Source organism: Neovison vison, chromosome 12, assembly GCF_020171115.1.
Source record: "Neovison vison isolate M4711 chromosome 12, ASM_NN_V1, whole genome shotgun sequence".
NCBI lineage: Eukaryota > Metazoa > Chordata > Mammalia > Carnivora > Mustelidae > Neogale > Neogale vison.
In genome coordinates, this window is record NC_058102.1 from 51,739,347 (window position 1) to 51,755,389 (window position 16,043).

General features: G+C 38.5%; 1 protein-coding gene across 1 annotated transcript in view; it reads left to right on the top strand.

The window, feature by feature from the left end:
* WIF1 (WNT inhibitory factor 1) overlaps positions 1 to 16,043 on the top strand; it is a 67,390-nt gene that overhangs the window by 39,478 nt on the left and 11,869 nt on the right. The window contains exons 3-6 of the mRNA XM_044228334.1: positions 2,370 to 2,478; positions 10,789 to 10,929; positions 11,828 to 11,923; positions 12,910 to 13,005. Coding sequence (XP_044084269.1) covers positions 2,370 to 2,478; positions 10,789 to 10,929; positions 11,828 to 11,923; positions 12,910 to 13,005 — 442 coding nt within the window. The remainder of the gene's footprint in view (positions 1 to 2,369; positions 2,479 to 10,788; positions 10,930 to 11,827; positions 11,924 to 12,909; positions 13,006 to 16,043) is intronic.

Here is a 16,043-nt window from a genome sequence, read left to right on the forward strand (position 1 = left end):
CTGTTGATTTTGGTTCAGGTCATGATCGCAGGGTCTTGGATCAAGCCCCATGTCAGGCTTTGCGCTCAGCACAGAGTTTTCTCGAATTCTCTCTCTCCTTCTGCCCCTCCCTGCCACTCACAATGTCTCTCTAAATAAATAAAATCTTAAAAAAAAAAAAGCACACTTTCAAGAAGACAAAGAGATTTAAATCAAATTGTTATGTGAGCAGAGTCTCACCAAATAGAGGTCCAAGAAGAATATTTCATCTATGTCCAGATCAGAGAATTATACAAATAGAGCCAGTGATTTTCATCAGCCACACAGAACTGAAGCAAGGTATATAATTAATGTCTGTTTTTAAATAAATGCATTTATTTCACTATAAAAGAAGGGAAAAATCAGTTAGCATCAACCCTACACAATCACTGCTTTAATATGGGTGGCAACACACAAAAAATTTTTAACTTATATTTAATGGTATTTTTTTATTAATGCCCTTTTTAAGGATATCATCCATATAAATTTCACTTATAATGTGACAAAGTTTGAAGATATAATTATGGAACAGCAAATGACAACTTATGGTATTTGAAGCAATCTAGCCACTGAAATGTATTTTCGGCATGCTTATGCTCTATTCACTCAGCTCTTTTCCATCATTATATGTACTGTTAATACAACTGTTCAAAATAAGTCTTGGGACAGGGTATGCATTACACAGGTGTTTGTTGTGTTATTATTTGCTAGTTATTACTGTACTTAATAATACAAATTACCCAAAGTTATTAATTGTAAGGGCATACAACACTAAAGCCTTTCATAATGCCAACTAAAATATGTTTTAGAATAAAATGTTAAGTGATAAACGTGATCTAGTGAGGCACAGAGGTAAGTGCAGCTGGTGGAGGTCATTTAAAACACCCAGATTCACAGAACACTAAGGAGCCCACTTTTAATAGTTGTTGACTTTATTGCAGGGTCAGAAATAATGTTAAAGGAATCCATTCCAAATTGAAATACTGTTCCTGATGACACTCCTTTCATTCATCAAACTTCTTGTAATTCTTTGCCTTCCCTCAAACAGGGTAGGAAATGACAGTCTTAAAACTCTTTATCCTCAGGGCCTTTCTAATTTAGTAAAATTAATCGATGACATTTTGTTGCTCATCTAAGGGCCCTACATGATGGTCATCTAGAACACTGCCACAGCCCAAAGAGCCAGTGTCCCCACAGCGGCTGAAATCACCCCTTTGCATTATCATCCTCCTATGGAGTCCTTAATCCCTAATACATTGACACTATGATGTAAGGCCAAAAAATGGTGTGAATGTCTACCAGGTATCTCTTAATATCCTCCGTACTGGGAAATAAATTTGATACTGACTATAGGAAAGGTCATATTCCTTTTTAAAATGTCACTTTAGCCCATGTTTATGTAAATCATAATTTCGTTAATTAACCCATCCAAATTCTGCATATCTCTACAGATAACTGCAGAGCCACTCAGCTCACCTCTCATTTGGCACCTGCACTATTTATTGATTGCTCTTTATTCCCAAGCAAGAACATGTTTCCATCACAAATCCTTTGAATAACCCAGTTGAGAATCACTTAAGCATCAGAGCTCTCCAGGGAGATTATACTTCACCATTTTCAGTATTTTGTGGCTATTCAAGTAACAAGTACCATTTCCTCTACTAGACTTAGTGGGAAAATGAAAAATGTTTACAATGTAAAATTTTACAAGATGTTATATTGCAATGGTGGTTTTTACACTTTTAGGCTTTTCTCTCCATAATTAAATTGAGACCTTAAATGTAAACGTGCCAAAGGGAAGGATACTGAAAAATAAATATTCACAACAAAATCATTAGTTTTGGACTTTCATATCTTCTTTTGCCAATAGCTTACTGCTTTCATTATCCCTTATGTATTACAGCTTTCCAAATTCTGATCAAAAGATTCACCTCAAATTTGAATTAAAGAATGAATTAAAGAATTAAAGAATGACCCAAGAAGCTGAGATGGATTTTCTAAGGACTAGCTGCCAATTGTTTTGACACCACTTGTTTCCTTAAGAGCTTTTTTCCTAAATCCTTTTAAGAGACAGCAACTAAATAATATTGTTTAAGCTAAAAAGCCACCTTATGGATATTTTGGATAGATGTCATTAATGTTTTTAAAGCATCCTTCTCTCCAGAGTCTAATTCTAGAGTCCTAAAATCCAGAAGAGTGAGTTATGCCTACACAGATTTTCAGAGGTCATGTATTCCAGATTTCCTGTAGTGAAAAATGTCACTCTCCTATCAGAGGAGTGACCAGTTAAGAAAAGCCTTCTCACATTCCATGGTCCCCATGGTACTGATTGTCAATGCCTTTTGTTGTAGGCAGAATACTTCTATGAATTCCTGTCCTTACGCTCCCTGGATAAAGGCATCATGGCAGACCCAACCATCAATGTCCCTCTGCTGGGAACAGTGCCCCACAAGGCATCAGGTGGGTGGTCTTTGCCTTGCGAAGGGGTGGAGCCTACACTTGTAATGGTGATGGAAATAATTTCAAGACCTGGAAGTCACCCGTCAGAGGAATCATGGAATGTTTTCCTGAAGAGATCTGATGATTTTAGGGCAGCTCAATTATTATGTCCCTACCTCCTTTGGGCAGAAAGTAAGAATGGGAGTAACAAAGTGGCTGTTTCCTAATTTGCTGAAGACTTGACATAGTCCTGGTTCATAAGCAATTCCAGATTAAAAAAAGAAAGTCATTACATGAGATATATCCAGCCAATAATTATTATGAATTAATGTAGCGCACATAAATGTGGCAAAGATGCAAAGCAAGTGATTGGGGGAAAATGGGATACATAGAGAAAAACTCTACCCAAACGAGTATTGTATTAAATAAGAATTTGAAGGAGCAAAGAGACAATGGAGAAATGGGAGAAATGTGTTAACATATCAGAGCTAATCTACCTTCTCTGCTGAAAAAACACACTATAGGGTATTTGTTTAAAGATGTTCAGCATGTAGTGCTCGCTTCGGCAGCACATATACTAAAAATTGGAGATGTTCAGCATGTAAAACAGCAGCTCAGGCCTTCTCCAATTTGAGTTCTGGGAGGGGGTCAAGGCCAGAATTACCACGCCATTGTACAAATTAGAAAACTAAGCCTTCTGAGGCTTCACTGACTTCCCAAAGTCATATATGAGTAATAAGCAGTCAACCTGAGACCAGGTTTCGTGACTTTCAGAGAAGTACAGAGATCATTTATGTTAACATGGTCAAATACATGTGTGTTTCTTTCTCATCTAGAAATATAAATTTTTCCATAGTTGTGATAATAGAATATATATTTGATTTTGCACTATAGTTGTTTTTGTTATTTATTTTTTTTTTGCTTTTAGCACTTCAACAAAAGCATTTTCCAGTGTCATTTTAGATTTTTCCAAAAGTTGTTTTTGATGTCCTTATTATCCATCTTATGAACATACCCTTAATTAGTTTACTCATTCCCTCATTGTGTGTTACTTGGATTGTTTTCAGGGTTTTCATACTAGGAATATCACAATAAACATCGTTTTTAAAGTAATAGATGGTCAGTGAGTAGAAGGCCCATTATTCATCATGACTGCCAGCACAGAGCCCAACACAGAACAGGACTTCATAAAATACTTACTGGATTAATGTTTGTATCAAAGTCTTAGAGCTCATCTCATTATTTTATTAAAGTAGATTCTTATAAGTACAATTATTGTGTCAAAGGACATGAACTATGAGCATTTCCAAAGGCTTTTAGAAAAAATTGCCAAAATGCCAAATTACTTTCCACAAAGGTTGTGCCCATTTGTACCCTGGCTAGCAATGTGGGAGAGGGCCTAGCTCACCATAACATCATCAACGTGGGTTATTAATCATGGGAACTCTTTTGCTGACTTAGAAAGTGGAAAGAGGTTTCTTAGTGTTTTTTTTTTTAAAGAATTTATTTATTTATTTGACAGAGAGAGGTCACAAGTAGGCAGAGAGGCAGGCAGAGAGAGAGAGGAGGAAGCAGGCTCCCTGCTGAGCAGAGAGCCCGACGCGGGACTCGATCCCAGGACCCGGGGATCATGACCCGAGCCGAAGGCAGTGGCTTAACCCACTGAGCCACCCAGGCGCCCCTCTTAGTGTTCTTTTAATTTGATTTTTTTTATTCCAACCGAGGTAGAAGACATTTTCCTGTATCTATACAATGTAAAATGTCAGTTAGCCATGCTTATTTTTATATTGAAAATATAAAATAATTTATTGACTTGTAATAAATTATATATTTTATATTATTACATATTATTCTTTTTATATTACTGTTTATACTTTCCGGTATATTTTTCAGTTTATTATTTTTTTGAAGGCAGGGATATGCAGAGTCTAAGTCCTATGTGATCAAAACTATCTTTCCCTTTGTCATTTTTTTCCTGACTACTTTTTAAAAAAATTTTATTTATTTGACAGAGAGAGATCACAACTAGGCAGAGAGAGAGGAGGAAGCAGGCTCCCCGCTGAGCAGAGAGCCCGACAGGGGGCCCTCCATCCCACACTGGGATCTTGACCTGAGCCAAAGGCTCAGTCTTAACCCACTGAGTTACCCAGGCACTTCATTCCTGACTACTTTTATGCTTAGAAATTAATTCTTCTTCAGAGAGCAATTATGGGATAATTATGTAATAACTAGAACATGCTTCTAGCATTTTATCAAATTTATTTTGACAATAGTATGAGGTAGGGCTCTCATCTGAATTATTTTCCTGAGTATTCAGCTTTTCCTGTATAAGAGGTTGAATTGATTCAAGATATACCTTTTATTTCACATTAAGTTCTTCCATACATAGAGTTTTATAGCTTACTATTTGTTCTAATACTGTAATATATTTTTTAAAGATTTTATTTGTTTATTTGATAGAGATTACAAGTAGACAGAGAGGCAGGCAGAGAGAGAGGGAGGGAAGCAGGCTTCCTGCTGAGCAGAGAGCCTGATGCGGGACTCGATCCCAGGACCCTGGGATCATGACCTGAGCCGAAGGCAGCGGCTTAACCCACTGAGCCACCCAGGCGCCCTAATACTGTAATATTTTTAGTTTTATAAAATTTTTAAATAACTGATACCATAACCCTGTCCTTTCTAAAAAAAAAAAAATTAGTCTTATTCTTCCAGAGGAATGTTAGAATAACTTTGATGTCTAATGAAAATGTCAATAAGCACTCCTATAAATCTATGCAATAATTAAGAAATCATATAGTCTTGTAAAGTCCATTTTTAGGTTTTGGTCATCTACTACTGCCTGTGGATCTTTATTTTTACATCCCAGAACAGAAAGAGCTGGGGACTAAATAAGCAGAGTTTTTTCAGTTTCTTGGGATAGGTCCCCATGTAGGTGTAGACAGCAAGAGTGTGAATTTGGGTTTCTCTTGGTCATTCCTGGGCTGCAGGGATGACCCAAGAGTCAGCCCTTCCAGAGTATTTGCTTCCAATCCTGATGGGTTTGGGGTTCTAGAAAGGTCCTATGAAGGAATGAGGCCTTGGATTCTGGAGATAAACTCACCTGAGATTTATAGCCCCAAGGCTATGGATGCCCCTTGCAGATCCAAGGGCATCGCTGTTCTACGCAGAGGGCATTGCTACTGCAATCACATACTGCTACATCACGGAGACAAGAACATTCTTGGAGTGTGGCCATTACTCAGTCTCATGCCATGTCACACAGTGTTTTTTTGTAGTCAAAGATAATTTTCTCGATCATATTTTTTGCTCTTTTTAGATGCAGTCAGGAGTAAAACAAATACATAATAGATCTCTCAATTTCCATTTTATATTCTTAAGTTTTTCCTTTGCTGTTTTCTGGTTATTTAAGGAAAACAAGTTCATTGTAGCCCATTAAATAATTATATCAATTATACAGTTACACCTGCTGGACTTCCAATAAATTTTGCATCTTTGAGTTTCCAATTTAATGCTTGTAACCTAAATCTTCCCAGCCTTATTCACCTTAGTAAAAAAAAAAAAAAAAAAAAAAGCTTACTGAAATTCTATTTCTTCAGATACTGAAACAATCCAATTTTGAATATATGATGTGCCAATATTTTAACACACCATACTGAGATAAAATTTCAATTTCTAATCATCTAGAATCTTAACAAATCACAAAATTTAGGGGGAAATGACTGATGTTTTGGACAAGGTAGGAATCAAAAGAGTAAGCCTTCTGGGCTGAGGTGACTTGCTCATGTGCGCGTGCGCACACACACACACACACACACACACACACACACTCTGCCTATACGACCCCCCCACCCTCTACCCCAGAACTTAGGATTTTGAAGGCGGATGTGGGATTTGTTTGCAGAAATGCAGGTGCAAGAAGTTTATGGGAATTTTAGCTCGTTGCAGGGCAGTTATTCATTAGTCTTATTAGCTCAGTCCCCACAGTAGGAGCAGTAAGGGAACCTTGAATTATTAAAAAGTAACCAAATCAGTGTGTCTTTGGCCCTAAACATACAGGTAGTATTCATTATTCTGCTGGTCTGTTTTATACCCTCACGCTACTAAGTCGTTCTTTCATCCCCCCACACTCCTCGATGCCTAAACATTGCACGAACAAGAACATTCTTGATCTTTAACAGTTACAAAGGGCCTGCCTTCTGGCATCTGAAGAAAACAAAAACAGGAAATACAAACTGCAGGCTGCTTCAGTAAAACTGGAGAACAAAAAAGTTTCCATCAAGCCAAGGCTTTACTTCTTTGAACACGGCTTCTGTCATACCATGAACCCAAGACAGCAGGCTTCTTTCTCAACCAAAGATTTCAGGAATTCCATGTCTAGACATTTTTCAGTAGGTGCTAATGCTGCAGGGAACCCACACCTCAGCAGGGAGGGTGCTCAGTATTGGCTGAGAGAACGAATGGCGGTGAGCACAGCTTGCGGGAACCGATGAGTATATGGCGGTCGTTCAGCGATTTGTGGTCACGTGGTGCCGCGCATGCGCTCTCGTCCTGTCCTTCCTCAGGGCAGTGGCTCTCGTGCCTGGAGACCCTCCTCTCTGTGTGGAAGAGGAATACATTGGCTGTTAATGAGTCAGTTTGTTGCAGTCAGCTTCACATCCGTGTGCACTTGAATGCCACGTGAGTTACGTTCAATCTGCTTCCGTTTTTCTGTTTTAAATTACCTCAGCTTCAGTTATACAATCGAGACTGTCCTGGAATTCACGACATCTGGACTAATTTCATCTGGCTTTCTGTGAAAGCGGCCCTCTCCTCAGATGCTTATTGTTGCAAAAACACAACGTAACTGTCACGTGTCTGTTATTCCCTGAAAGTAGGGCGTCTGTGCTTTTTCTTCGAGATCTTTTTCTTTGTGTGTGTGTTTTTCGGCATGCACACTGTTCATGTCTTACTCTCCGTATCCCCCCCCCACCCCGTCTATGGGGAATTTGTCTACTTAATGGGGATGTGTGCCGGTGTGCATGAGGGTATGTGGGTGTGTCTCCCACAAGGTTTGTCTATGTGTCTGTCAATGCCTAGTCTGTGACGGACGATAGGTTAGGTGCTGAAATGACAAAAAAGAACAAGGTATGGTCTTTGCTGTTGAAAATCTCATCCTTAGCGAAGGATACAGAATCATAATTAAATCATTATAAGAAATCATGTATAGAGGTATTGGTGAAACACATAAGTGAAATGATTTAGGCAGGGGGTGTTAGGGTTGACTATAGAGAAAGTGACAGAAATGTTTCATTTTGTTCTTGAAAGAAGAGTAGGAGGACACTGGACAGAAAGGAAGAGAAAGAATATTCCAAGCAGCAGGGTGGGTGTGCGGTCAGGACAGTGCAGCCATATACCACATGCTGAGGAACAGAAAGAAATCTAGTTTGGGTAGAGCACAAGTTGCACAAAAGTCAATTACAACTAAAGTCAGGTGTGGGGTTTTTTTGTTGTGTTTTTATTTGAGGGGGGAGTGGCACAGGGAGAGGGAAAGACAATCTCAAGCAAACTCCCTGCTAAGCAAAGAACCCAGTGTTGGGCCTGATCTCACAACCCCAAGACCATGACCCAAGCTGAAATCAAGAATCAGGCACTCAACTGATTGAGCCACCCAGGCACCTCAGGTGTTTTGTTGTTTTTTTTTAAGCAAATTTTTGGAAACATTTTAAAAGCTATAATTATAATTTGTATTACTTGAATAGTCTTATAAATAAAATTTATAAGCAGAAAGGAGGACAGGTAGAATTTACACACACACGCAAAATAAAATTTCTATTTCAAGTTTTGAAACTGAAAAATAGGCGAATGTAATTAGTGTTATTTACATATATTTTATTAATTTCTACTTTTATTTTAAAAGTTAATTCATTGAAACTCATAAACTATGTGCCTCCTAACTTTTAAACTTTATTTCCTAATTCCTTTCAAATCATTCTGTATTGAGATTCAGACCATAATTATGCTGACATACCTCTTGTTTCTAAAGAAATAGGTATGTGTGGTAAAACTTTTCCACCTGGGCTGAGGGAAATTGTGATGTTTTCATTTTTAATTGAAGTTGAATTTGCTAAGTTGTGATTATAAATATATAAGGAAAATGAGCACAGATCTAGATTGTTAGATCATTAAAAGATGAAGAAGGAAAATATTTCATATGAATATTAATATGAATTGAACATAATTTTAGATTAGTACAGTAACTCTTAGAGAGAGCTTACCTCTGGTTTACTAAGAAAATAATGATGCTACATCTTTAGTTATCTGCCAAGATTGTCTAAAGTTTTTCATTCAAAAATATAAAAGACTTTTGCATTTGACAGAATTAGGCATAACTATGCTATATGAGTGAAAACTTTGATAAATTGTTTTTGTTTTTGTTTTAGAGAGAGGGAAAGGGAAAAGGGTGGGGCAGAGGGAGAGGGAGGGAGAGAATCTTAAGCAGGCTTTATACCGAGTGCAGAGCCGGACATGGGGCTCGATCCCACAATCCTGACACCATGACCTAAGCAGAAACCAAGAGTTGGATGCACAACCGACTATGACACGCAGGCGCCCCATGAAGTGCCTTTTTTAAAGAATTAAGTAGGCTGCGAAGTCCAGGCTAAGTAAGGTCCAGAAAAATAGATGCACCTGGAAACCAATAGTTCGAAAATTTTATAGCCGAACCAAGTGAAAATGCATTGGAAGAGAAATTTGTCAACTCTTGCTTCTTTTTGAAATGGAAATCCCTACAGTGGATTTTTGTGTTTTGGAAATTGACATTTTTGTGTCTAAGATTTCATTAAAGCAAGGCTTTCAGCAGGGAAAATTTAATTTGAAACTTCAGGCACAATTTTGGTTTTCTCTCTCTTTTTATTTCTGTTAAAATGTATTTCCTTTTTACTGTTTAATTGATTAGTTGCAATGCTTGGATCTCAAGATTCAGGAGAACTGGAAAGACATATTATTTTGAGAATGGCACAGTAATAAATACTGACAATGTCAAAGCTTTGAGAGGGGTTTTTGGTTGTTAAGCGCATTGAAAAATTTTATGACCAGCTCACGTGCAACACCTTATGGAAGAGCAAACCAATTTCCAAATCATTCCTTCTTATGAGCTTAGGGGAAAGGTTTATGGAAACTCTAAAGGGAAAGGATTTTTCTTGGCTTGGTATGACTTCCCCAAGCTTGGTAAGAATAACCTGCTATATACAAACAAAATGAAGCAAAATTTCAAATATCTACTTATTAGCAAAATTTCTTCCTATTTATAAGAAAGAATTTGAACCTGTTGGATCAGTTAGATCAGTATTCCCCAGTGGATATGTTATGATAATCTGGTGGATTTTAGAAATTACATAATCGAGGACTCAGTTGGCTAGGCGTCTTGACTCTTTATCTCAGCTCAGGTCTTGAGCTCAGGTCCACATGAACATGGAGCCTACTTTAAAAAACAGAAGAAGAAGAAATTTACATAATCTCTCTCTTAGCCAATGACTTGATCCATTTTCCACCCACTGACTTGTGGGCATTCTAGAGTTGGTGGCCTCCTTGCTTTCCCAGTCCACCATCATCATTAGTTGTCACTCTTTGCTAAGTCAACATCTACATACCCCAAGTGATCATTACACTCATACACACATAAAAATAGCTTGTTTTTAGGAACCTAAACTGTTAGATATAAGCTTATTTTATTATACCAAACTCCCTTCTAGATCCCCAAGATATGAGCACTCCTTAATAGTAACAAATAGCTGAGAAAATATTAGCTTCACAAACTCATTCCAACAATTAGAGTCTAGTCTGAGTTGTAGAATATTTCCAAAGAAAATATTGTGTCACTTTCAGGCACACAAAGTAAAAATAAACTAGTGTCTATGGGTCTTTATTTAATAGATTCTGGAATACTGTTTTTTAGCTGTTTTTGGATTATATGGAGGCTGGTGAAGGTACCCACAAGGTTTCTTTCCCTAATTAATCAATCTGTGTTGCCTATTTGCACCTTTAATTTTTAAAGAAAATCTTTTTTTTTTTTTCAAGATAGTACAAGCCCAGACTAGGAAAAAAATATCCCAGATTCCATATTAGCAGAGCACAAACTAATGAGTCATTCATTCTTTCTCCACCCAGCATGATATGTAAGTCCTGTGGAAAACACCCATATGGTCAAAATATAGTCTCTACTCTGGTGGAGATTTAAGACTATCAAAAAATGCAATGTGACCATTTTTGCTTTGCTTTGTCTCTCTTACCAAGATTTCTATGCAACTGGAATCAACTAGATAAACTCTTTCTCTATACTTGCTTTTTCCTTAGTTGTTCAAGTTGGTTTCCCATGTCTTGGAAAACAAGATGGAGTGGCAGCATTTGAAGTGAATGTGATTGTAATGAATTCTGAAGGCAACACCATCCTGCAGACGCCTCAAAATGCTATCTTCTTTAAAACATGTCAACAAGGTAATCAGTAATCCCCATCAAGAGAAGGCTCAGAAGGCTTTCAGGTGTGATATGTGTAAAAAGATAGATAATAGGCAGACAGATAATTTTTTGGTATAATTATAACCACACCAATGGGTAGAGGGGCTGGTTACTGCAGAGTCCGGTATGGTATTAAGAGCTTTTCTCTGCTATGACACCACTCACAATTTTAACTACCAATACCCCTTCAAAAGCCATCTCTTCTACCTCTCTCCTTCCCCTCCTCCAACACAATCTTTGGGAGTCCCCAACTTCATAGCAAGTTGCCAGGCATTGCCAGCAACTACCACCTGTTAAGGCAATACCACTCAACCCCCACCACAAGCTTGGTGCTGCCGACCTCCCCAAAGAACAGGGTACCACCGTCACAACAACAATGTCTGCCAGGCAAAGGCATCTCACCCTGATGCCCATTTAAGCATGAAGGCCTAGATTTTTCCCCCCATCTTGATGCAAGGTTTTCCAGCACAGAATTTAAGCTCTAGAGGCTTTCAGTGCTCTAAAGATGAACCAAAAGGCCATTCCACCTTCTGAAAGTAAACGTTGTGGGCCATATCATTTATTTCAGTGTGAATTTAAGAAAGTCCAGTAGATTGATAGGTGGGGGTGAAGGCAGAATAAAGCTTGCTTTGCCTTCTTCCTTGAGCCCCCTACTGCTGGAAGTAGATTTGAGAGATGCAAAATCTAGCTTTGTTGAGGATTTAGTGAAGCACAAGAGGTACAGAGAGAGAATATAGGTAGAACTTACCAGTATTCAGTAAATTAGGATAATCAGGGCACTGCAGGTAAAGGTCACCGCTAACCTCTTCATGCTTGCTGTAATTCACCCAACACAATTTCAGAGGTGTCCATATAACCATGTTTCTCTTTGGTGAAGCTGAATGCCCAGGAGGGTGCCGAAATGGAGGATTTTGCAATGAAAGACGCATCTGCCAGTGCCCTGATGGATTCTATGGCCCTCACTGTGAGAAAGGTAAAGAACGGAGAGAGCCAGCTACCCTCCCTTGCTTCCTAATGAAACTGATGTCACACAAGAGCCCCACATAAGCTTTCTTAACACAACCTTTGAAATTATTTTGCTGGTCCTACCATAAAATTGGTAAAATCTTAAAGAGCTGCAGAAGAGCAGTTGGAGAGTACTTCTAAGAGTGGTTTTCTGTTAAATGCAATATATGGTGATGGGACAGAGAATGTTAGCACAATGTCTGCATTCTTCACGGCCACGACCCACCCCCATCCCTAATTCACTATTATACACACTATGCCTTGGCATAATCTTATGAAAGTTTTGAAGTTTTTCTCCTCCACTTAAATTGGATTTTAAAAGCTAACTATTATGATTGATTTGACAGTAGCTACTCCAATTCAAAGTAACTTGATTCACAACTAAGTCTACACCTGAGTTATGTAGTTACTATGAGGCCAAAAAAAAAAAAGTAAAAATTATTTGTATTGTAAGTATATCTATCTCAGTGAAATTACTATTATATGAAAGAGTTAAGAGGAAAGTGTGGACTAACCACAGAATGCTTAAATACCAACAGCTTATTTGATGAGAGTAAAACTAAGACATAAGAATTTTTCCCATTTGCCTATATTTTGGAATTAGAAGATGTAGGAAATAGGGCACAGAAAAATATTTAAAATCTTAAGAAACCCACGTCTTAATCAAAGTAATGATTCTAGGCAAATTTTCATCAGCCACTGAAATGGAACAGTTCCAAACTTCTCATCTATGAAATTTGTTTAAAAACACCTCATTTAAAAAAAAAAACAACCTCATTTACAATTCATAAATAATAAAAGCATAAAAGCACACCTGTATCTCTAAAGACCTTAGAGTCAACGACAAAGATCAAAAAATGTAGAGCTATTGTATTATCGATGTTTCCGTAATGGTCCTTCCCCAAAACCCTACTTGGCCTTAATCAGAGCACTCTCTCTCTCTCTCTCTCTCAGCCCTTTGCACACCACGGTGTATGAATGGCGGGCTTTGTGTCACTCCTGGGTTCTGCATCTGCCCACCTGGTTTCTATGGAGTCAATTGTGATAAAGGTAACAGTTTCTTTCTAAGAACAAGGTTCTTTTTACTTTATAAATGTTTAGTTAAAAGAAGTATATTTGATATACCATCACTCTCCATAATAGCTCTATTAATAGGGTGTAAAACTTCGTTGGCTGCTATAATAACTTTAACCCCAAATTTTGGTGTAGTTCTACACACTAGAAGTTTGCTTGTACTCACAGAATGCTCCAGTGCAGGAAATCCCTACAGTGAGTGAGGCTGCCCTCCATGCTATGATTCGAGGATCCTGGCACCTTCCACCTAGAGATCTCGAACTTTCAGGAACCAGTCAGTGAGCAGAGAAGGAGATTGGAGTAGACACTGATTTAAAAAAAAAAAAAAAATCCCAAGAAGTGATTTCCAAAACTTCCACACCTATTCTGTTCCATGGAGAGGAATGTGCCTCATGGTCCTACCTAGGTGACTGTCCCAGGTGCAGACTGGGCAGCTGTCTCCCACTGACAACTTGACGGGAGGGGAGCATGGAGTTTTGTGCACCACGTGGGGTTTGGGTATGTCTTCATTCTGTTTTATGGGTGAGCTTCTAAGACTGAAATGAAACAACCTGCTCCACCTTTCCTGACCGACTGCCAATTCAATGATCTGCTCGCAGAGGACAGCCGGGAGAGACGGTCTTCTGCCTTCCTGTGACGCATCTGTCGCCAGGCTTACTCTCAGAAAGTGGGTTCAAACTTGGCTCTAAAATACTGAATGGTCCATAGGCTTTACAAGATACCAATTTGTTTTGCCTGATTCACATCTTTCATGGGGGTAAAAACTTAAATAATATCATGCAAAGTGTATTTATTTATTGACATTATCCTTGTGTCAAAAACTCTCATTGCGTGAGTAGAGCCTTGTTTTTTTAAAATAAATACATGCTATGAAATGAAAAGCTATGTTAGTTTTGAGAAGTGTCTCTTCAGTGATCATGCAGTCAACACCAATTAAGATTGAAATGAACCACTTTTTTAAAAAGAAGGAAGAGCTCACGGAAGAATCCCTCAGCATAAGTTAGAAGAATAATTCACAGGGGTCTGCTCTTCTATGATACGTAAAGTACTTCACAATTTTATCTGATTTTACACTCAACAGCCTTTTGAGATATGTAAAGTTGTATCTGCTTCATTCTCAAAGAAGCGAAATGAAGTTTACAGAACTCCAGTAGCTTGACCCAAACTCACACCCTCTGGGGTATTGTGTTGTCATTCAGGTTACCTGTTGGGGTCCCCATTCCTCCTCAAGTGACTCTGCATCTGGGCTGATGACTTTATCTCCCCGCGGGTCACACTTTTCCTGTCTCTAAACTTTTTTTTTTTTTTTTTTAAGATTTTTATTTATTTGAGAGAGAGAGACAGAGCATGAATGGAGGGGGAGGGAGAAGCAGACTCCCTGCTGAGCAGGGAACTCAATGCAGAGCTCCATCCTGGGAGCCTGGGATCATGACCTGAGCCACCTAAGTGCCCCTCTGATCTCTAGATTGGGAATTAAGCCACTGCCCCTGGCTCCCCAGCCCCAAACTGGGGAGATAATCTTTGTGACCATCTCTACCATTTATTTTTAAGTGATATAAAACTAGAGTATTGGATTTAACTTAAGTTTGGATTCATAAAGGTTAAGCACTAAGGACAAGATAAGAAGAGCCAGTGACTAAAACAAGTTTCTTTTTATTTGTCAAAATTTATTTGTCAAAATTTAGCACTCAACATCTCCGCTCTTCCAAAATTGGGCGATTCGTAACGTAGAATTAAGCTCAGATTATCACAAAACTTGTTAGCAAACAGCAAATCCCTCAGAGGTTTGGATGAAGAATTCAGGTATGAAGACGTTCAAAGAGATTGTTTGTGAGGGCTGCTTACTGAGATGTGACCGTCATTGGTGTCATCTGAACAATGGAGTGCCAACTGCAATGTTTTCTAATGCTATGGAGTCACAAACACTGTGTGGTCACTGTTGAAGGAAAATATGTGGATTCCAGTATGTTTTACACTTTGTAATATTTTACATTTCAGATGAAAGCTTTTCCCTACTTCTTAGACTCCAGTAACTTTTTATTTTTATTCTTTTGGAAAGTCTGTTGAAATTCCACTTGGTCTCATTGGAGATCTGGGAATATTAAAAAATAATGGCTTTTATTACCTCAACAAAAAGATGCATTTATCATCCAGGAGGGAGTATAGAGCTTCTGAAAAATGGTTTAATTACTGGCACAGAACTAGAGCTGAGCATAACATATTTGAAGCAACATTAAAGATTAACTTTTGGTGGCTCTTGGGACTTTTGTTGCCAGCTTTAGGAAATGAAAAGTTAAGCCCTGGCTCGGCATGCCCTCAGCCCCAGTGAAAGTTACCTGGTGCCTCGGTGCATTTTCCTAGTCCAGAATCATTGCACAACAGAAATGTAGAGAAGCTTGTAAAGAATTGTACCAATACTAAGAGCATGGCCACATTCTTTAACTAGCTTTGTCATCATTCTGAAACTTACAGTTCAGCTCCCAGGTTCATCCCATTCTATTCTTTAGAAGGGGTAGTGCCCAGAAGGCTCTGGCCAAGCATACCCTGATCCTGATGTTTTCTTGTCTCTTCTTCATTCCCCAGGAGACACAGAGACAGGTGGGGAGACAGAATCACACTTGCAAAAACAACTGTCCTGCCGTAACAATACTAGGAGCAGTTAGCAAGGAGGAAGCCCAAAGAGCTGGTTCTCCTAAATCCTAAATTCTATACCCAAATGCTGCTGTTCCCTTCTGCATTGGGAGGCTGTGTTTGCCAAAGCAAGTACAGCATTGCCTTAAGAGGGCAGATCCTTGTGGTTTAAACAAAAAGCTCTATCATTTAAGAAGCATGATACTTGCAGAACATGCAGGTTGAACTGCTTTTCCACAAAGAAAGCATACATATAAATTTTGGATCTCCTCTCTGATTTTCCTACTGGAAGCTTACTTCAGCATTTGTTCATCTATAGCCAACTTTGGCCCATTTTATATAGGACAAGAACAAATAGGCCCTATAACTGGAATTGCTGAGAA